General features: G+C 54.6%; 2 protein-coding genes across 2 annotated transcripts in view; one reads left to right on the top strand and one right to left on the bottom strand.

The window, feature by feature from the left end:
- Nucleotides 1-1,471: 1,471 nt before the first annotated feature.
- ttll11 (tubulin tyrosine ligase-like family, member 11) lies at nt 1,472-16,308 on the top strand. Its single transcript, XM_039762529.1, has 9 exons — nt 1,472-2,039; nt 6,861-6,960; nt 7,547-7,680; nt 10,360-10,935; nt 11,511-11,606; nt 11,791-11,909; nt 12,645-12,893; nt 12,969-13,075; nt 15,770-16,308. The coding sequence occupies exons 1-9, from the start codon at nt 1,695-1,697 to the stop codon at nt 16,093-16,095; spliced, it is 2,052 nt and encodes a 683-aa protein (XP_039618463.1). The 5' UTR covers nt 1,472-1,694; the 3' UTR covers nt 16,096-16,308.
- Nucleotides 16,309-18,406: 2,098 nt separating this feature from the next.
- LOC120535028 (disabled homolog 2-interacting protein-like) overlaps nt 18,407-22,455 on the bottom strand; it is a 107,276-nt gene continuing 103,227 nt past the window's right edge. Inside the window, 3 exon segments of the mRNA XM_039762528.1 lie at nt 18,407-20,169; nt 20,462-20,549; nt 21,639-21,841. Of these exon segments, the coding sequence (XP_039618462.1) occupies nt 20,002-20,169; nt 20,462-20,549; nt 21,639-21,841 (459 nt within the window). The 3' untranslated portion in view covers nt 18,407-20,001.

The raw sequence follows: 22,455 nt of genomic DNA, 5'->3' as shown, positions 1-22,455 counted from the left end.
TGAAAGACCCCAAAGAAATACCCACAGAGGTGCCACCTTCACACAAGTTCATTCCTTTGTTTATTCACCACTCATATCATATTTTTCTTCATTAATCATTCATTCATCTATTCTTTCATTCATTCCTTTTTCATTCACTTATTCATTCATCGTCACTCACTAATCTTATTGTTCATTTATTGTTCCCTTCTTCATTTGTTATTCTTTCTTTCATTCTTTATGTAGTATTTGTCTGTTCATTCATTTCTGCGTTCATTCACTTGCTAATCCTTTCATTTCTTCTTTTCTTATCGATTCCTTCATTTTTCCCTTTTCATTCATTCATTCTTTGCTGTTGAAGGACAGACACATGAATGCCATGTGTCGCTTGTTGCCGATGGCCCGCTGGTGGCACCTTGATCTCCCCATTTCTTCCGCTGGGCACGGCTGCCGTTGGTCATCAAATGGCAGTGTCACTTGAATTTCAAGGTCAGTGACTTCAGAATACGATGAAAACGAATGGGATTTGAACTCAAGCGCCCCTCGGCGCCCCTCACCTCTTTGCTTTGTGTCCTGGGAGGGTGGAGTGGTGCCCCCTAGTGGCCATGCCCCGAGAGGTCTCACCGTGAGCCTTCTGCAGACTGGACTCAGCTGTAAGGTGCCTTGGGATTGTGTTTGCCGTGGTAAGGCGCTATATAAGATGAAGGCCTATTGGACGGCTGGCCTCTTCATTTTAAAGCACTTAGTGGTCACTCGCGAATCCCCCCTTAAATGAGCTGCATCATCCGAGTGGGCTCCTGAATTACCAGAGAGAGGGGCTTACATTGGAATCTGCAGCCCACCTCAGAGAGCCTGATGCCCATTCTCCTCCTCCTCCTCCATCTCACCTTGAGACCCTGGCCAGCGACTTGACCACGCCAAGCCCTCTGCCTGCCACCCTGCCAGACACCTGGTGTCCCAAGATGCCAGCCTTCTCTCTCTGAGTGCACACTGATGAACACTTTGAGGCTTCAGCTGCCCCATTTCTGCCCGCCTGCCATTACTGCCTTCTTGTTCTTTTTAGTGCATAACAACAGAAGAGATGTGGCCGTTCAGTCCATCAAGCTCCACATCTCGTCCAGATCCTTCCTCAGCTCCAAACCTTGGTGGGTTTCTTCCGCTTCAGTTCCTCCCCTTCAGCCCCTTCATTTCCACTGACGTCCTCGACCACGCGATTCTACTTGAACCCTGCTGCTGGGTCCATGACGTCCCCACGCGGTCTCCTCTGCTCCGAGTCTGCCCCAGTAGGGCATGTCCTCCTGTCCCATGATGCACCTGGCTGCCCTCCTCTCTGATGACATGAAAGAGGGCGATGCCCCGAAGTAAGCGGTACGTCCGTCCTTCGCGGGGTCTCCCATCGACGCGGCGTCGGCCACGCGCGGACGACACACGTGCCAGGATGGCGCGCTCCCGGCCACCGCGCTCGCGAGCTTTGAGCTTTGAGCCTCCTCGGCTGCCGTCGACTGCGTTGTCATCGAGACCGCGGCGTTGTTTGCCTGCGCCGTATAAATTGCCAGCTGACAGGCGGTGACATCCGAGAGTCCGGCACGCGTGTTTGTGTCTGTGGCCGCGCCGCAAGGTGGGAGGGTGGGCGATGCCGTCACCCTCCGCTCGGGCCCTCGCTCGGGACACCGCCATGGACGTCGCGCCCTTCTGAAGGTGCCACCATCCGCAGGATGAGCGAGCAGGACGGAAAAGTTGCCGGAGAGCTGGAACCGATGCCATCTGCCGCGGACGCGGGCGCGGTGCCAGCGCTGGAACAGCCGGGATCGCCCCCATCCGCAGAGAAGCCGCAGCCCGAGAGGCGCGAGCCCAAGGCCCGCAGGACGGGCGCCGAGAAAAGCGCGTCGGGCAAAGTCGACCGGAGCGGCGGGGGGCAGCGGACCAGGGGCTTGGGTAAGGAGGACGGCAAACGCACCGCCACGCACAGAAAGAGGCAGCGGGTGACGGTGGACAGCTCGAAGGCCAAGACGTCCCTGGAGGCGCTGAAGATCAGCATCAAGCAGCTCAACTGGAGGGAGGTGCGTCTCTCGGGGGTTGGGGGGGTGGCTGATTGCCCCGAATGCCACCCTGGGCTGCGAAGGTGGGAGTTTGCCTGAACCCCTCCGAACCCTGAAACCGTGCCAGGGAATGGAGCAAAGGTGGGGTCAGGCCTGCTCAGGGTGCACCTGAGCACCAAGAGAACGTGTGGGCTCAACCTAGGTGGCACCTAACCTGGCACCCAGGAGCTGCCCACCCACCTCTGCGGCGCTGATGTCTTTGGTTCAGTCGACTGGCACCCCTTCTGTTTTCACCCACTGCTCTACCCAAGTCCCTTACTAGTCTCTTTGCTCATATAGCGCCTTTCCCGGTCTGATAGACTTCACTGGGCACTTCCTGGTGACCTCGCTGGTCGCTCCTATTTGTCTCATTTAAGCTTCTCGTTTTTCTTTTTTGTTTTTTTTTGTACCTTGAATGTGTGACATCTGAGAGGATCGATTTGTCACCTCGGCTAATTGTGCACAGAATGAAATGCGGCGGGCATTATGTGGCAAACCACCATGGAGACGGGGTGAAACGTAAGACGATCTGCTCCGATTACCTTCTGGAGGCATGGCTGCTGTGACACTCCTGGGTAACCGTGGGCTTGCCACTTTCCTCAGCCCCCTTGCCCGTCCTTCACTGTATGATGTGGCCGTGGTGAGGACGATGACCTCGTGTGCCCCACCCCTGCCAGTCCACATGTGATGCGTGTCCGGATGATGTTCGGTGGGTGTGGAAAGGCGCTATAGTTTTTACTGCTTATTGATTGACGGACCCCTTTATCCAATGCGACATTCAACATCCGAGGTGCAGTCGGTTCCATTTCTTTCAGGCAGGTGAAAGTGACCCGCTCGTGGTCACCCAGTGTCAGGGGCAGATTTGAGTTTGCAGTCCACCCCCTGTGCCACCCTGCCTTTGAGTCCTCGCTGACCTCCCTGCGTACCCCTGAGCCACTCAGTTTGCCCGTCGGTGCCCCTGACATTGCCACCGTTGTATTCCTGAGGTGACCATGACAGATTGGCCATCGAGATCTGCGAGGAGGTCTTCTTGTGTCCTCTTCTGTTTCTTGTATTCCCCCCTCTCTCTGGGGTCTCTCTCCGATTTGCCTTTCCCAAGATTTTTTCCTTTTTCCCCCCCTACAAGGGTCTTTTTTTGGGAGGTTTTTTCTTGTCTTCTTGAGGAGTCAAGGCTGGGGGGGCTGCTGAAGCCCACTGCGGCGCTCCGCGTGTAATTTTGGGCTCAAAAGGAAATGCATTGCTGTTGTGAAGCACCTTTGGTATAAAAAAAGGCGCTATATAATAGGAGAAGAGCTGTCACTTAGTGAGTCCCTCTACACCTCAGAGGCTCAACATAAAGTCCCTGTATGGCATTCAGAGATAATGCAACCTGCCACATGACTTTGTCACTTGTGTCCCCTTAAGGGTGATTGTGCCACCCATCTGTGAAGCTCCCAACAAAGTGCCAATTTCTGGACCTTGAATCTGGGTGGCATTGCCTGGACGGGCCTGGTAAAAGGGTTTCACTTGTCTGCTGCTGTTGGGGTGATGCATGGCACTAGATGCTTGGCACTGCGGTGGTGGTGGCTGTGTTGCACTGGCATCATCGCCCCAGTGACGAGCCAGGTGAGCTTTCCATTGCTGTGTGGCTGCTCAGACCTGTTGATGTTGAGGTTTATCTTATATGGCGCCTTTGTGGGCGCTAAGCAGCACAGGATTGGCAGTATTAAACCTCTTGGATTGACGCATTTGCCCGATGTGTCTGGTAGTTCTATATTTTAGCGCCCCCTTGTGGAATCTCCTTGTGTTCTCTGTGTCCTTGTGGTCTTCCTGATTTGTCCCTCTGACTTGGCACAGTGTGATGCGTGTGCCATGCAGTGGCCTGCCATCCCATCCAGGACTGTGACATGAGTGTGGATCCTCGGAAACCTCGTGGTGGCTTCATTTGTAGGGAAGGAAAAACTCCGGAATCCCTTCTGGAAGTTTTCAGCTTTTTAGCATAAAATGGAAAGACGGATCTGAAAAATAAGAAATTGGAGTGTGGCTCAAGCCAGTGGGCAAGGTGCCCTCTCCTCTCGGCCTGGCAGCTGGACACAGAGCTCTGTGTTTTGTCACCTGTGGCATTGTGCCCTTCACAGCCATCCTATGGTGGTCCGAGTCCCAGGCAGGCCAAACATATCTGGGGGAGCAACACCTCCGTGATGGCTAGGGTGCCCCCTAGTGGCCGAGGCACCAGATTGTGAGCCACTGAGTTGCCCCTGACCGATTGGGTGATGTGTCACCCGCCAGTTATGCCTCCATAAAAGGTGGTATATGTGACAACGACTGGCTGCTCTGGCAGGTCACTTAGCAAGCCCGCTGTCATCTGCAGCACATAACGAAGCAGTGACTGACACGGGTTCAAGAATTCAGCAGAGAGGAGACGGGGGGGCTTCAGCCAGGGTCCTGTGGCTCCAAGAGTCCGCATTGCCACCCTGAATGGAATGGGCAGAACGACCTGGTGGCTTTAGGGGGTGTCATTATCAGCATCATTGGGGTCTCCCTTTTGGGTCCCTGGACACTCGGCCAGTTCCACTTTGTGAGGTGGACATGGCAGCACGGGACGCACCTTCAGTATGGCAACAGACGGACAGGTGCCTCTGAACCCACGTCTAAGGGCGAGAAGACCAGGGAAGTGCCACCTCTTGGTGCGGGCACATCTAGCGTGTGACTCTTCTTCACCCGCAGCGCGGATTAATGGTAATCGGGGCTAATCCCACCCTGCCAGCTAACGAGATGAGTGCCTCGTGTTTAATCTGACACGCATGAAGCGTCCAGCCAGGGAGCGCTGGGCACATGAGACCAGCTAGTGGGGCACTGCCCTGGGTTTTAGGCTGGGCTGTCGGGTGCAGGCCTGTCTGGGGGTCCTGGAGTTGCAGGTTTTAGCTACTAAACAAACGCCCACTCTGAGAGCCTGGGCTCTGTCCTAACTGTGGGGTCTGCCATCTCTGGGTACTTGGCAGTACATGTGGCAGACACGCCAGTCTCTGGATGGGACTCATTTATGGTGCTCTCTACTGCTTGATGACTTTTCCTAACCCAGTGGGGGGCTCCAGAGTCCACACCAGAAGACGTGCCACTCCAGTGGTGGGCACTGTCTGATGCCAGTTTACTAAGTTGAACCCTGATCTCCACCCCTGTTGAGCAGCAGCAGCACTGATGACAGAGCCACAGAGGCTGATGATGTGACAATTGGTGACATTCACCTGAGAACCTGGGTCCACTTTCAGGCTGGTCAGGTAGACTTGGCACCCATGGTGCCGGTTTGGACGTCCAGCACTGAGCGTTGTCTGCCCGTGCTTTGACTTTCCACACCCACCATGGCAGGGAAGGGTCCCTTGGAGGCTCTGGCATCTTTCCAGCTGTGTCTCAGTGCCCTGTGCCACGTGCAGAGCGGTGCAGGCCAGGCTGGCCCAGCAGCGGTCCATAATCTGCTCTGATCCAAGCCCCTTTGCCCTTCACTGTTCTTTGTGTTAATACCCTCGTGAGGAGGGGGCTGACGGGCATGATGGGATGGGGGTGGCTGGTCACTTGGGGGATTTATTGTTTTAATCCAGTGACAACTTGGCGACAGAAGGTGGCACAGAGTGAAGCAGTCGACATCTTTGTGGTGGCCACTCCTCATGTGTCGCCCTCGCCAGGTGAGTTGTATTAGAGTCCACTTTAGAGATGTAGGTGGCGTCCATGTGCCCAGATGTCCCCAAGTCAGGGTGACAGTGTGGTCACGAGGGTGTGCTGGTTCTTGTTCCTCCTCCGTTTATAGCGCCATACACATCACATCCCTTATTGCAGCTGACAGCCAGGCAGGCCATTGAATGGGCGGCACGGTGGTTTCCAGTCCAGGGACCCCCCCTTCATGAAGTCACACACAGCCTCAGAAGGACTGGCACACTCAAGTTGGCTTGGCGACGCAGGAAGTCCTTGGTAGAGACCATTTAGCACCTTGGCATTTCAAGGTGTCCTGCAGCTTAGTGCCTCAGCTGTGGCAGGTCAAGAGCGTCACTCGGGAATGGGGACTGATCTGTCACCTTATGCTGTGCCTTTTTGTTTCAGATGGCATCTCAAGGCGCTATACAGTGTGGTGCAGTGGTTTTTTTTATGTTCTAGCGGCCTCATGCAGGGGTCCTTGGTGGGCGCGGAAACACTGACCCAAATTTCACTCTTTTCTGAACATCTGAAACATCTTGGGTGCCTTGGCCACTAGGGGGCCACCTTGTGACATTTCCATAGGTACTGCCAGCCTGGGTGAGCAGTGTGCCAAGCGCCCTTTCAGGAGAGGCCTGCAGTGTCAGGATGGGCACTGGCAGGACAGGCAGGCAGGGCAGAGGGCAGCACATGATGGGGAAAAAGGGAAAGTGCTTTGAACAGCGCAAAGGCGCTATATAAATAACATGTCATTGTTCTTGCTGTTGTAATGAAATAAAGCTGAGGTCCAAGGTGGGCAAGGGGGTCAAAAGTGCTGAACACGGGTTCAAAACTGTTTAAACATGCCAAAAATAAAAAAAATCTCACGAGCATAAGGGCACAACGTCAGGAAGGGTGGGCTGCCCACGCCAGGGCGTCACTGAAGCGGGAGGGGCTGAGGGTGGGGCACACGCTAAGAAAGGGGAGGGGCTAAGGCCGGGGGCAGAACACTGGCAAAAGGAGGCTTTGGGGCGGAGCTCCAGCTCACTCCTGACAGTCCCCATGCCAGAGTGACATGGACGTGACAGGAGGGTCCCCGTGACCTGAGTGGCCCTGTTGCTGATTTCCATTTTTTTTTCTTTGTTTGTTTTTGTCACGCAGCTTCCTGTGGGTCGTCGGCAGCCTTGTGACATTTACTGGCATGGCGTGTCTTTCCATGACAACGAGAACATCTTCTCCGGACAGGTCAACAAGTTTCCAGGTACCGGACCTCCGCGGTCATTCTGCCCACTCTGAGTGACCCGCCACAGGTGTGCGTGGTTACTGGGATTTGTGCTGCAGGCCCCGGCCCACCATCAGCACCACATGTGGGGATGGCACCCACTCCCTGTGCGCACCACTTAGTGTGCTGTTTTCGTGGTGCCCGTTGTGCCCTCACTTACTGATTTTGGCTCTTGGCTAACATGGCTCCCTGAGAGCCCCCTGGAGTTCCTCATGGCCATGTTTAAAGTGGTTCAGTTTTGAGATCCCTGTCACAGGGGGTCCCATTTAATGTGCCCAAAGGGTGATCAGATGTGGAGTCCTGACGAGTCCTTTGGATGGCACGCTGGGCATCCCGCACTAACCATCCCTTCGTGGTCCAGTCTTGTCCCCCCAGTCCCTCAGTCCAGATGTCTGAAAAGCCCAAAGCGATGCCCGCTTAGCTGAGTGTCTAGAATGCCCACAGATGTGGCTGACATTTTCAGCTTGTTGTGAAAGTCCACCAGACTGCCCATGCCAGGATGGCACTGGTTGGCATTGAGGGCACACACACACGTGGCTGATTTTGGTCTTTGCCCACTTTGCAGGAATGATGGAGATGGTGCGCAAGGTGAACTTGAGCCGGACCATTCGCACAATGCATGAGCTTTTTCCTGAGGAGTACAACTTCTGCCCGCGCTCATGGATCCTGCCCGAGGAGTACCACCTGTTCTCCGCTCAGGTAAGTCGCTTTGTTTTCAGAGCCACACTGAAGGTGAACAGCCTTCATATAGCGCCTTTCATAGGGAGCTCCATTACGTACAGTTAATGAGACTACGATGGACCAAAGATGGGCCAAGGTGGGCACTTGGCGTGACTTGATTGTCGAGTGCACTTTAAAAATGAGCGGCGCTGACTGTTGTGGTCATGATGGGTGCACGAGGCGCCAGACTAGTGACTTGATGACACAGACTTGTGACAAACCACCTTCACTATCAATGTAGTGCCACCTTTGGGGGGGTCAATGCGCTTTACATGGTGACACCAGAAATGGCACGGGGACAAGCTGGCCTCCTGATCTATATAGCGCCTTAGCCCCCACATCTCCGGCCCTTTCCTGGTGTGGTGCGCCACACTTGTCACCTGGCCTCACCATCCTGTTGGCAGCTCATGGCTGCCCTCAGTCTTTATCACATGGCCGTCTCATAATGCCTTGGGGTCACCGGTCACTTTACTGACCAGCCTCCTCCTTATTGGCAGAATGGCAGGCACCCTTCAAATTTTGAGTTTGCTAGCCGGGTGACCATAAGTGACCACAGATCACCTGGAAATGATGGCAAACAAAGGGGGTAAAAATGTTTGACTTTTGAAAGGCGCTACCTCACCGATGCCACCTACCCAGAGATAACGAGGCCTTTAATGGTTGTGTAAAGGCGCTTTAAAAGGGCACAACAGGACCCTCACTCTGTGGTCCGAGGCAGTAGTCCGAATGTCCAGCTGGAGAATCCCGAAGTGACCGGCTATGAGCCTGATGTGATAGTAGTTCCCATTCTGTCCACTGGGTGTCAGCATTCATTCATTCATTCTGTCTGTGACCGCAGCCCAGTTGGCGATGACCGCCCTCCACACTTGCAGCGGGTCAGTGACAGCCCCCTGTCCAGCTAAGCCAAGGAGGCCACTGTGGCCATATGCCAGCTCCACACAGCTGATGCCCGATGCTGGGCTCCCGGAGGCAGCACTGAGCCATGTGGCACCAGGGTACAGCCTTATCTGGTATAGCAAAGTATAGTATAGCGTCCTCTTGTGGTCACTTAGTGGTAGCAGTAAGCGTGAGGCAGCTGGCCCCCGGTCATCCCTTCCTGTCCACTCTCATTCTGCATTTCAGTGAAATCCATCCGGCCTGGTGGACCAGCGTGTGGTCATCGTGGGGTCAGTGGACCGAGAGCAGCGACGACCTACAAGTCTTTGGCCACATCTCGTCACTGTACTGATGCAGCCTGGCCAGTTACCGTCCATCTTGATAGGTGCCACCCTTGCTGACCTTCAGTCCAGGAGTCAATGGAGCAGGCTGAATTTTGGAATGCTATATAGCGCCTTTCATTACGAATGTCCTTCCTACACTGTGAGCCCGGCAGGTGAAGTGACCACTTCAGGGTCACTCCAGGAGTCCATGAACAGGTGGTCCGGCTTTCCCTGCACACACACTGAGTGCAGTCGGCCACTAGCTTGGTTACTGGACGGCCTGCTTGGTGCCCCTCTTAGGGCGACCACCACTGTCCACAGCTGTACGGTGCCAGGAACTGGTCATTCACTTCTCATGCTCACCTGCCTGGGAGTGAAGCTCGATTAAGAAAACGGACGGATGGCCACTCGCCGGCTCAGTCGACAACAAAAAGTCGGGGGAGTGACGGATGATGGCGGGCAGTGCCAAGGAGATGGTCCTTTAAATGGGTGGCTTGTTGGCATTGATGCCAGAGTGCTGTGTGTGCATCCCTTGGGTTTCTGTTCATGTTGCGTGACTGGTTTTCCCACTTGGACGCAATTAATTTCCATTGTTCTGGCATCGCTGCTGGGCAGTGCCCAAGACTGCCATGGCCAGGGCCTGTGTGTGACCCTTCGAGTCGTCTGGTTTGAAGATGTCGCCAGTGTGAACTTGTGTGCTCTGCCACCACATCTCAAATTGCTGCTGTAGTGCTTCTTTGAGTGTGCCCATCCTCTGCCATACCATATTGCCCTCTTTGGCATTTTGTGCTTCTAGTTCTCCCAGTTGGTGGTAGCGTCTTATAATCTCTCAGCTCCAAGGCCACATTTGAAGCCTGGCAGTGGACGTTTGTTGGCTTTACTTTGTGGATGGTGCCAGCATTTTGTTGCAGCCATGCCAATGTGAGATCGATTTGAGGTGGCACTGTGTCATTGTCTGCACTGCAGCTTTTCACTTGTTCTTGACCCAGGTGACTGGCACACGTGGTGGCCCTCTGGGCGCACTGCGTAATAATGCTGACTGGCCTGTGTAGCACCTTTCAGGCTGCAGCTGAAGTGGCTGTGCCAGGCTCTGGCCAGAAAGGGGAGACACTGGGTGTTGTGCTGCCAAGGCCACAGTTTCATATCACTGCACCGTGGCCTTGCGCGTGTCCTTGTCACTTCTCAACTGATTGTGCTAAATTGTCCCTAACTGGGCTCAAGTGACCCCAGTGCACTCCTGCCAGCTTCTCCTCGTGGCCCTCTGACTGGCATTGACCCTCATTGATGGGTTTGGACTGCAGCTGCGTGATGTTTTGGGGTTTGCCCAAATTCCCTTGTTTCTTGTCGTCACCCTGACCCCAACTGCCCTTGAAAGGCGCTATATTAAAGATATGCCCGCTGGTCTCTCGCCACATTTCGTTTGCCGTCATCAGTCGGTCTGCCTGTCTTCCCACCACAGGTCCGCATCGCCAAGGAGAATGACTCCTCGTGGAAGCCCACCTTCATCGTCAAGCCAGACGGGGGGTCCCAGGGCGACGGCATCTACCTCATCAAGGAGCCCCATGACATCCGGCTGATGGGCAGCGCCCAGGCCAAGCCCTGCGTGGTCCAGGAGTACATCCCGAAGCCGCTGCTGGTGGACAAGCTCAAGTTTGACCTGCGCCTCTACGTGCTGCTCAAGGCGCTGGAGCCCCTCGAGGTCTACGTGTCCCGGGAGGGTCTCTCCCGCTTCTGCACAGAGCCCTACCAGGAGCCCAATGCCAAGAACCTGCACCACGTCTTCATGCACCTGACCAACTACTCGCTCAACGTGCACAGTGGCAAGTTCATCCACTCGGAGAGCACCAACACGGGCAGCAAGCGCACCTTCTCGAGCATCCTGGGCCGGCTGGCGGGCAGGGGGGTCGACGTCAAGAAAGTATGGTCAGACATCATCTCCTTGGTCATCAAGACCGTCGTGGCGCTGGTGCCCGAACTCAAAGTCTACCACCATGCCGAGATCCCGCCCGGGAGGCCGGGCCCAGCGTGCTTCCAGGTATGTCTAGATGGGGGCGGTGCCCGCTGTGCCATAACCCCTACTGTGTGGGGTGGCCCAGAGACATCCACTGACCAGTCGGTGAAATCTTATCCTAGCTGTCCATCCATATTAACTTTTAACTGGCATCTTAGTGATGGTCATGTTGGGAAGGGTGGCATTTTTCAGCATTGGAGGACTGTGGTGACCATTGGATGTCCAATCGGGTGCGTTAGGTGGTGTTGTAAGTGGGTACGTTAGGATTGGCTCATCACCAGGGTTGGTCACCAGTGCAGGGATTCGGGAGGCTGGCCACTTCTGTCATGGTCAGATTAGAGGCTCCTGGTCATGAGTAGCAAATGGCCCTGATGGCATGCTAGGAGTGCCAATGACGGGCACCTTGGTTGTGCTTCTTCCTTCACCGTGTTGGTTTTCATTAAATGGGGTTGCTGATCCTCTGCCGTAAGACACGGGTGCAAATCAACAGGCTGCCCCAAATGTTCACCGGCTCCTGGTCATTGGTCAGCTGACCCAGTGGTTGTGGGTCTTCTTCACAGGTGGCGCACTGCCAACCTAATGCCCATCTCTCTTCCCAGATTTTAGGATTTGACATTCTGCTCATGAAGAATTTAAAGCCCATCCTGCTGGAAGTGAACGCCAACCCCAGCATGAAAATCGAGCACGAGCAGGAGGTGAGTGTGACAGGCTGGCACTGAGCGCCTGCCCACTTGTCATTTCAGGGCACACTGACTGACTGCTTCTGGACGGCCTTGACAATCCTGCCACCTGCTTCTCTACAGACTGTCCCCAGGGTGCCCGCGGTCACTGGGGGTGTTTGTGAAGGTGCCCTCTGCTGAACCCTCTGCGCTGTTTCAGGTCTCGCCCGGGGTCTTTGAGCACGTGCCCAGTCCGGTCGATGAGGAGGTCAAGGTGGGCGTCATCAGGGACACGCTTCGGCTGGTCGATCCGGTGCAGCGGAGATGCCAGGCTAACACGTGAGTCCACCTTCTGCACCGTTCAGTTTGGCTTTGTGAGACCCCGGCGAGTGTCCAGATGGTCCTGGCACCTTGCCGTTCATTTTATAGCGCCTTTGAGGACTGAGGAGTTCACCTGAAGGGTGACATGTGAGGGGACTCAAGTTTTATATAGCGCCTTTCTCCTATCAAGTCCAGGTGCCATGCAGTCCGACTGTTTCTGTGGTTCTTCAATGTGGATTGAGCTCTGCCAGGTGAGGTTACTGTGCCACTGTATGCCCTTGGTGCCAGCTGACACAGCCTTACCCGTGCAGGCCTCCTCCAGTTTGTTGCTTGTTTCCAGTCGATGGGCACATTGGTCCCAAGCGAGCCAGCCAGCCATGGCCTAAACACAGGGACGCCAACACCTCTGGTGCCAACTGTTAGTGTTCAACTAATATGGGGAGAGCACAACGACTACCCATGGAAGGCACTGAGGTGGGTCTTGAACCCGAGTCCCTGTGCAGCTCTGCCATCAGGTGGCCTCTCTTGTTACATGTGAGTCGTCCGACACCTGGGCACTGAACCGTCTCAGGTGGCACCTAAGAGCCAGGATTATGCCATGTCACATGCATTAGGAGAGCCGAGCCGTCACATTCCTCTAGCAGATTAAGGACCACTAAGACAGAGGAGAATTGGCATCTGTGCCTGCTCTACTTGGCATGTCCTTTTGCCCATCCCTCTTTTCAATCTTCTCTTTTTGTTTTTCCTTCCCAGGGTGCATCTGACTGAACACGCAGCGGAACCGCAGGACGACATCTTGGAGGATGAGCCCCCGGAGCGGTGCCCGAGTGAGCCGGGTGCCAGTCAGCTGCCATCACTGTGCCTCAAGCAGGTCTTCCCCAAATACTCGAAGCAGTTCAGCTACCTGCGGGTAGTCGAGAGGATCGCCGTGCTCTTCGTCAGGTTCCTTGGCGTCAAGGGGTCCATGAGGCTCGGCCCCACGGCGTTCCGGACCTTCATCAGGTGCGTTGGGCGTCTGCCTGCCGGGCACCATTTGACCAGCCACATTTCTCTGATCTGCGCTTTGCTCTTCTTCAGGTCCTGCAAGCTCAGCAGCAGCACGCTGTCGATGGCCGCCGTGGACATCTTGTACATCGACATAACGAGGCGCTGGAGCTGCCTGGCAACGGACCAGCGCGAGTCGGGTAAGAAGTGCGGCTGCCCTCCACGGGCACTGGCCTCTGGCCTTATGGCATGCCAGGAGGAGAGCCGCTAGGTGTGTGTGTGTGTGTGTGTGAGACTCCAGGGGTGGCGCTGTCACATTGTTACGATGGCGGTGACCATGCAGTGCCAGTGGTTGGCACTCTGTTCACATGGCTACTCCACCTTGCCTACCTGTGGACTTTGTATCCACGTTGCCTGCTGGGTGGGTGGCACCACATCATGTGAAATGTATTAGAAGTTGATAAAATAAAAAGTGGAATCAATTGGCACCGAGACAAACATAAAAGGAGCTACGAGAAGACAGTGCCAGGGTCACCTGAGTCCATGCTGGCCGGTGCCTGAAGCTGAGCCCCCAGGATGTCATAGCCATCTAGAACATATGCAGGGACAAGGGGACAAGGTGTGCCAGCCCATAGTGGCAAGTGGGACTGGCAGGTCTGCAAATGACTGTATACCAAAAGAAGCCTGGTGTAGTTGGCAGGATCGGGGTGCAGCTCAGGTAGTGTCCCCAAGCACAATCTTCAAACTGCCCCCTTTTACTTGGTGCTCCGAATGGCACACCATCATACCCTGACGGGTGGACCCCCGGGCCCCACTCACTCAACTTGAGACGTGTTTAAAGTGGTGGTGCCCCTACCCACACGTCACCAGGTTGAGCTGCTAAAGGTGTCATTTGTCCCCTCACTTCCTCTGTGGTGGCAGCTGCAGTGGCTCATTTCAGTTAACATTTGCTTGACGTCCCTTTAAACTGACGGGCACAAGGCTGGCCACAGGGCAGGGCGCCTGAACAAGACCACTGCAGATGTCTGTTTGGTTTGTGCAGGTGACGTGTGCTGCTTGTGAAAGGCGCTATATGACATTAAACGATAGCCTTCCTCTGATAACGTGATGTTGTTGTCCTGGTTGGGCACCTGGGGTCCAATTTATGAAACTCACTGTCTTGGTGGGGATTTAGAAAAGACAACTTGACGTGCGCATATTTATGAGCCCTCCGTACGCCACAGGAGGTGGGAAATGGCGACCCCCTTGGTAGAGTACGGAAGTGCAGCCTAAGGCGCTAAGTGACGACTGGCACTTCTGATAATTCTGATCATCGAGCCGTCGTTAGTATTTTGTGTTTTACGTGACAAACGTATTAAAGCTCAGAAGTGACGAGTAGGACGTGGTGGCCTGAATGACGTTCCCTTTTAAAGGGGCCAATGCTGCGTGTTTGGCTATTCGTCAGCCACCCGTTGTCACGTCTCAGCCCAAGTGTTCCTCCGTCGTGCCCGCTGTGATGGCGTGGCTGTGCAGGCCGACGCTAAAAGGCGATTCACAACCGTGTCTGGTTTCACATACGTAATCGGAGTTCCTGATGGCACTCGTGTTGCACTAAGGCCACCTGGCGAAGGTGACACTGCAAGCCGTGACATTCCATTAACGCGCTGTGACACCAAGATGAGGCTGACGAATGTCCTGGCTTGGTGGTCTGCGTCGCGCCGCGATTGGTTTCTTTCGAGGCAGACGTGGTGGGTGGCTGGCTGGCTGGCTGGCTGGTCAGTAAGGTGACTCTTTAGACCCTCTGTTTGTCACGTGGCCCGTACTCTTCATTGTCCTTGTATTCCCTGAAGGGCCGAGCACCGAGGAGAGGCGCTATAATGTGACATGTGACCGAGCGCTCGGGTATGGAGCCCAGCACAGGATTTCTCAGAGGGCAGCGGCGGTGGGCAGGGTCCTGAGAGAGCCGCTCTACCGGCCAATGAAGTTCTGCCGTGGCGTGATTGCATATGCGTGAGGCTGATTAGCATACTCCGTACCTGGATGTCTGAGGGCGGGGTCAGAGGCTCACAATTGGTTGTGATTTCTAAGTGGCCTTATAAATGAAGGGCCCTAAGGGACATTTGATTTGGCATACCAGAGAGTTGTTGGAGCAATACCACCTCGTGTCACAAAGAGTGCCCCGTAGCATCAGAGCCAAGGGGGACACTGGCGAGTCATGTGAGGGGACCATAAACAATTGAAAGTGAGGAGACCACTGAGTGGGAGCTGTTGGGGTCCTTCATGAGTGTATATGAACAAAGATGGTGACGGGTCCACAGGCAGGTACCAGGAGATGCCACCTGTCTGGCAGACTGGGATCAGATCAGATGCAAATTGGATCCCGCCGACTACGCTGTTTTCTGGGTTAACTAAGCTGTGGAGATGCACTTGATGGGGGTGGCTTTTTTTTTTTTTACCTTGTGTACTTGGAGTGTTACCAGGTGCCACCCCTGCCACCACTGCTCAGTAGTGTAGCTGGTAGAGTTTGACACTCGCAGAGCTGGAATATGAGGAGGATGCTGGTGGGCCCAAGCACTGCTCATAGGCCGCGCCATTTTAAGGTGACAATAAGCACAAAGAAATGAGTAACTGATACCCGCTCTTCAGCAGTGCCATTCTCCGTGTTGGAGTTGAGCTGCGTGTCACCCCCTGAACTCCTGATGTTGGCCATTCTGCGATGTGCCACACAGGACGGGGATGATGGGGTCACCATGCAAGGCGCCATATAAACATCAGCTGTAAGTTCTTGGATGTTTGACTGATGCCCATGCCACACTCTGGTCCACCACGCTTAGGAGGGCATGGGTATAGTCGCCTGGTGCTGGCTGTCATTCGGAGGCATGCCCACTGTTACCGCTTCTCTTTTCTTTCCCCAGGGATGTGCCTTCAGGCCTTTGTGGAGTCCTTCTTCTACCTGGCGCAGCGGCGCTTCAAGCTTCTGCCACTCCACGAGCAAGTGGTGGCCCTGGCCGACCTCTGTGACCGTCACCTGGAGGCCCTGGATGAGAAGCGACTGCAGTGCGGCCGCGGGGCAGTGGAGCGAAGGACAGCTCTGGCTTCCTGCCAGCCTGGGAGGCTCAACTCCATGTTGCCAACGCCAGCGCCCCACTTTAGCTGCCCGAGCACGCTGGCCAAAGCGGGCGACTGTGGGCTTCAAGGATCCACACAAGAGCCCTTGAAGGTCAATGGCGTGGAGAACTGAGGCCTCTGAGAGTGCCTGGCAATGTGCCCCCATACCACGCCAGCATGGGCATTATTCTGAACTCCTGGGTCGCCCAAGCCTGAATTTGCCTGGGCTTCGATGGAAGGTTTGGATCACCATGGCAATGCCGTTTAACCCTGGCATCAGAAGGTGGACGTGCCTGCAGATAAAATGGATGACGATGACGAGGAGCCATGTAGAGACACATGTTTGGTGGGGGTTTGGAGGAGCCAGTCAGCCCGACTGTTTGAGATATTCATTAATGGAATAAAAAGTGCAGCAGTCCGCACTGTGCCATCTGGGCATCTAAAATTAGGAGATGGCAGGGATGGACCTCACTGGTCACCTGCTCTACATGCTTAGCATTACAGATCAGGCTCTTTACACGATATGCCAAGGTCCGTACCCACCATGTCTTTGGCATTGTGAGCTCAGGACTCTGTGATTGGGCACATCATGGGCACTACCAGTTTTACACTCCTTAGTCAACTGAGTTTCCATACAGGGAAAGCCCTCCGCTCCACCAGCTGGCCCTCCACATCCAAAGCCATCCCTGTGGCGTCCCCTGTGTCCCTCTTCTTTCTCAGCTTTGTTTTATTGACCTGCTGGTCAGGTGCAGTCAGGTGCATGCTGCCCGCTGTCTCACCCTCCTCCTGCACCTGGCAACTCGGGTAGGTCTGTTCTGTGACATGGGTGTAACCCTTACTGCTTGGGTGCTATAAGGTCATCGTCCCCCAATTCATACAAGGTTTTTATTGGGAGTTTTTCCTTGTCTTCTCAGAGAGTCAAGGCTGGGGGGCTGTCAAAAGGCAGGGCCTGTTAAAGCCCATTGCGGCACTTCCTGTGTGATTTTGGGCTATACAACAAATAAACTGTATTGTATTGTATTGTATTGTATACTCCAGAACCACAAAGGTAGAAAGTGGCCTTTGAATGGTGGCACCCCCTGGCAACCCATTTCTGAATTTTCACATTTGGTGAAAATCAAGTGGCACGGCCTGCACTGGCACCTCTGCAGGCACCACATGGGCACTTCTGGCACTCTCTGCTCAGTTTGTGGACTAATAACTTATCCTAATGATGCACATGAGGGCATTGCCATCTGCACAACTGGATACCACTAAATTGTGTACAGTGAATGTGGGCACACAAGTTAAACATCCGGGTGAACCGTACCCAGTGTGGACCCACAGATATGCTGCCCTGTGTGTCTGCAGCCTTATTATTTTATTCTCATTGCCACCACCCAAAGTGGAGGACCCACTGAGAAGGACAGATGAATCTTGGACAAGTGCGACATTGCCAGTGCCATGTTATGGCACCATCTTGTGCCTGCATGTAACCCTGACGCCCTCCTCCTTAATGCTCCCATTTATCCTGCACCAGCCTGGCATCCATTAAAAGGCGTTTCACTCATCCCTGCTGCCATGGAAATCATTTGAAAATGCCCTGTATATAGCAGACTTGGTGACAACGGAGACAAATGAAAGTGTGACACTGAATGTGAGCTGGCATTCAACTCTATCCTTATCTTTGTACCCTGGCTATTGCATCCTACATTGGCCGCTGAGCTCCCCAGGAATTGTGTAGTTTGGGTACAGGAGTGATGTCAGGTTGCCCCCGAGTCAGCTGGCTGTCCCACCAGGTGATTGTGCCCTTGAAGTCTGTGATTTGCTGGCATGCTGTGGGCGCAGAATCTCTTAAGATGCCATTTAAGATCTTGAGCACAAATTGCCTTGTTGAGGTCCATTTTTGCATTTAGTTTAAGGGGTCTTCCTCTTCTTCCTCTAGCTGCTGCCTGTGTGGCTGACGTCACACCTCGGGCCAGCGCTTTAAAGATGGTGAGGCCTCCATGTTGGCCCAGGGGCAGCTTCGGGTACGTCTGGCATCTCAATTTGGGGTTATTATTTTTTTTTAATTGGATGTTCTGGGCGCAGGGTCTCTCCTGGGCAGTGTTAGGGGCAAAGGGGTACAAGGGCCACCCAAATGATTGAGGGTGCCACGTCTGATGTGGTCAGAAACCGGACCTTGGTAACTAGGGGCCAACGTGGTCAACCGTAACCGAGACTCGACCAGGTTGCCGGGGGACGTTTGGTCGATGAAATCTGTGAGGCCGACGTTCACAGGTCCCAGACTCTGCAGTGCCCATCTTTTGACAAGTTCTTCGCTCTGTGGTACCTCTGCCCGCCCACCCACCTCTTGGGCACGGGGACCCAACATCAATTGACTTGGCCCAGAAGCGGCTGGGGGTCCACCGGGGGGACTGCAGGCATCTCCCAGGGGGCGATGCAGTAAGGCGCCAGGCAGAAGCTTCAAATAGCTAAATAAAACTTTAATCCCTCTAGTTGCAAATGTACATAAATTGCACGGGCACTGATCATTGGGTCGACACGACGACGACTTCTGTACATTATTATTATTATTATTACATGGTGAAGCAAATACTCGAGTCTCAACAGAATTACAAAAGGATTACAAAACATACAGAGCGCCACCCCTGCATGCCCTCCGTTGTGTGGCAAGGAAGCAATGACGGCTGGCACCGCTGCCCTGCAATCTTTCCAATTTCCACTGGGCACTGTGATGCCAGGTCATCAGTCAGAAGAAGCAGCAAGAAGCGTGGGGGGTGGGACACTGCAGCCATTGTAGTGTGTGGCTAGTTCACCCGCTGCCAACCTCCATGCCCAGATAGCTGTCCAAGGATGACTCAAAGCACATTTTCAGCCTGGCAGCTTCCGTGGCTCACGTGGCTCTTGCTTGGCCTCTATATAGTGCCTTTCATTGCTCATCAAATCGCAGGCAAATAGGCAGCTGTATGCCATCTGAAATGGCCATTCAAAAACAGAGTGGCACTGGGCACCACAGTGAGAGCCCTCCCAGTGTGACTTGGGTTTGTCAGGCATTCTCGATGCTTGCTTGGCACCACAACGACTAAAGACTCGACTGGAGTTCTAGAAACGTCACGTGATACAAGCGATGCCCATGGCGAAGGTGACAGTATGACATCGGCTGGCACACGAGGTGAAACTTTGCTTCCTTTAGCCCCCCTCGAGTATTCTTTACAACGTGCAAATGGAAAGTACGAAAACAGAAAAATGTGAGGATGGCACGAGCCAGCAGCCAGGCAGGATTGGGCGTGAGGGCACTGTGGACACATGGCTACATGTTTGCTGTTGAGGGTCAGCATGGGCACAGATGACTGGCAGCCGCACTTCCTCCTTTTGCTCTCACTGCCACACAAGGTGCCTGAGGGACTTGTTGACCAAGTTCTCGTGGGCACACATGCCAACTTCTTTGGGCACAAACTTGTAAATGTGGCAGGAATACATAGATGAAGGTGCACCAAACTCCCTCACTCCAGTTCTCAATTTACAAACAGGAGGGCACATTGGCACAGGGTCCGGCGCCGAAGGGTGTGCTCAAGGTCAGCGACGTCTTTTACATTGGTGGGCTTTGTGGAACCCAAATCGGGGCAGATATTTGGCAAATGCAGCTGTGATGGATGCCAATACTGTGCTGGGCATCGTCCTGTGCCAGGGTGGTTCTCTGCTGCTTGTGGCATCCACTCGGCACACTAGAGTTGCGTCAAGTGGGTACGGCCTTTTCAAAATAAAAAGCTTTAACTTGCTGATCATACCCATCTCTGAGTGGCCTGGGAGTCCCGGGGGGGGTGGATTGCGGGCCCACTGGCACACCCTGCACAATCCATTGATGCCATGTGGCAGTGCCCCCTGCAGATCCTTACTTTATAAATACAAGTAAACGCTCCATTGAAAATAATGGAAATGGGATTAACGCTTCTGGTCGAAACCAAAACAAAAAATTCCAAGAAGATGGCCAGGAGGGCACCCAGAGTGGGCAGACTGGTGGACAGCCCCTCCTGGCTCCCAGTGGTGCCCGCTTTCATTAGCAGTTGCTGCTGTTCCTGAATTCTCCGTTCTCCGTTATCTGCAGTTTGGTCGGGTTGGTCGGAGAGATGCCATTGCGGGTCTGCATGCTGTAGCGCTCCTTCAGCTGGGTGAGGGCACTCATGAGCCGGGCGTTGGCAGCGTCCAGGGAGGCAATGCGCTTCTCCTGCAGTGGTGGGTGGGAGACAAAAAGACGCTCAGTGAGTCGGTCATTCTGGGCGTGGCTTAAAGGTTGTGACGCGGGATAAGGGGGCGGGGAAAGGTGTGACACGCACGAAGAGGGCTGGGCAAGGTGTGACACACAAGAAGGCTGCTCACTGCCACTTCACCAGCCCAAGGTGCCATATGCTTGGCCACAGGGCACGTCACATTTCTGCCACATCAAAGGGGTCCACAATGCCACAGTGGCATGGAGCCCAGGCATGCCAAGCTCTTTGTTAGACTGCTACCATACCAACCTGTGCCTCGATGATCTTCTGCTTGGAGTCCACCACGGCCTGCATCTCTGAGTGGTCCTTCTTGAGCTCCTCCTCGACAGACATGAGCCTGGGAGATGAAATAAAAAATGACAGCTCAGTTCAGCTTCCTGCTGGCTTAGATGGCACCGATGGCTGCCCGAGCCACTCAAGAGTGCCACACAAGACCGACCACACTGACAGTCCTCTAGCATTGCCATGTATGGATGATGCTGTCATCCTGGCACCGGGCATCAGAAGGGCTAGGGGCCAAAGAGACCGGCATGTGACAGCCCAGTGGCTTCCAAACCCAGCCATTTGGGTGACGGAGCTCCTTTTAGCCCAATGGCTTACTGACTCGGAGACCCCCGGGTTCACCAAGCAGCCCCTCTGTGTGAGGACAGGAAACGGAGGGTTGGATTGGCACCCTGGCTGATGTCTCATCAGGGTGTGTACCCACGTTTGCCCAGTATGGTCGACGTGCACTTCCTGCACTCTGTGGAAGGACATGCCTGTTGGGCTCAGGGGGGGTAACACAGGAGTATAGTGCCACTAAGAGGGGCACACTCGCCTGCCCCAAAAATTCAAATCGGTCCTGCAGCTGTATTCAAAGGCGCTATATCAATAGATTAAATCACATTCAGCAGGACCATCACAGCACCTGTGCCAGTCAGGAGCAGGCGGTCAACCGAGGGGGTCCAGCTTGCAGACCACCGTCTTTCAGGAGTGCCTCAGGACAGCCAATCAGATTGTAGGTTTTTGTCACATGGCTTACTTGACCACAATGCAAGTGGGGGGTCATCACTGGCATCTAACAGCTGGATCAAGCACATGCTGCAGCGCACAAGGGGTCAAAGTCCTCTTATGGTGTGCCATGGACACACGTCAGGGTCTTAGAGGTGCCGACCCCCTGAAGAGAATCACGCAGAATGCTGTGTGCTTCAGCAGGTCCGACTGTGGACGTGTGTCAGGGCTGAACAGAGGCCACTGGGGTGTGCCCACCCATGCCCGTGCACATAGAGCAGGCTAAATGTCCACCCAGGCCTCTTCCTCAGGTCCTCACTCATACCAGACTGCTTGTCGTTCCAGCTGAGGTCCTCAGACGGTGAGCATTGTGCCCCCCTGTCTGCTCATCTCATCCACCTCTTCCACTGCCCCGTCGTCACGAGTACCCACTCACCGGCTGATGATGCCCTTCATCTGCAGCTCCTTGTCCTCCTGCTGCCTCCTCAGCCGCTCCTCGCCCTCCTCCAGCCTGGCCTGGTACTCCACCAGCACCTTCTGCGTCTGGTCCTCCTGACCCTTCAGGCGGCTCTCGTACTCCTCGATCTTCTTGGCCGACATGCGCAGCTTCTCCTGCAGGATGGCGATCTCCTGCTGGTACTAAAACAGAGCAGAGCACCCGTGGGTCAGGCTCACCCGCTGGCACCCCGTACCAACCCCCACCACTCGGACCATTCAGGTCACTGTCCTGCGAGTGAGTGCACCCCACCTGGCCCACTGGTGCGACTTCCACCGATGCCCCTGCAGACAGTCTGACTGCTGCCCTCAGAGCCAACACAACCTGCACTTCCAACTCAAGTTTCACTCCCAGGCCTGTAAGAGCTCACGGGCACCAGGGGCAGGCAGAGCCAGGAGGGGGCAGCTCACAGCAGGTCACCACTATGGGAGGTGACAAGACAGGAAGAATACAGGCGGGAGGCAGTGGCACACAAATTCAGCTGACTGGTTGGTAGCACGGCGTCAGCGGGCACCGGCCAAAAGTCTCCTTCTGGGGGTCTGTCCTCTGGCGTTTCATCTTTGTGCACAAAATGGCAACCGTTAGTGGCACCGAGGACCAACGGTGATGCTGGTTTGCCCCCAAAGTCCTCGTTTTGCCACTCGGCTGCACAGTTAAGACCCTCGTTGATTCAAAGCAGGGCCTTCAGCTGGTTTTCCGAAGTACGATGGCTCCACAGGTCACACGACTGTCCTTTGAGGCTCTAAGCCAGGGGTGT

The sequence above is a fragment of the Polypterus senegalus genome, chromosome 9 (assembly GCF_016835505.1).
Source record: "Polypterus senegalus isolate Bchr_013 chromosome 9, ASM1683550v1, whole genome shotgun sequence".
NCBI classification, from domain to species: domain Eukaryota; kingdom Metazoa; phylum Chordata; class Cladistia; order Polypteriformes; family Polypteridae; genus Polypterus; species Polypterus senegalus.
The sequence above is the reverse complement of the archived record's forward strand: the minus strand, read 5'-3'. Positions and strand labels throughout refer to the sequence as shown.

What these genes read in the sequence shown, in the direction of transcription:
- ttll11 (XM_039762529.1), top strand. Translation starts at nt 1,695, where the DNA reads ATGAGCGAGCAGGACGGAAAAGTTGCCGGAGAGCTGGAACCGATGCCA. An exon ending in ACCACCTGTTCTCCGCTCAG is followed by an intron (nt 7,681 to 10,359) that starts GTAAGTCGCTTT and finishes TTCCCACCACAG; the next exon opens with GTCCGCATCGCCAAGGAGAA. An exon ending in GCGTTCCGGACCTTCATCAG is followed by an intron (nt 12,894 to 12,968) that starts GTGCGTTGGGCG and finishes GCTCTTCTTCAG; the next exon opens with GTCCTGCAAGCTCAGCAGCA.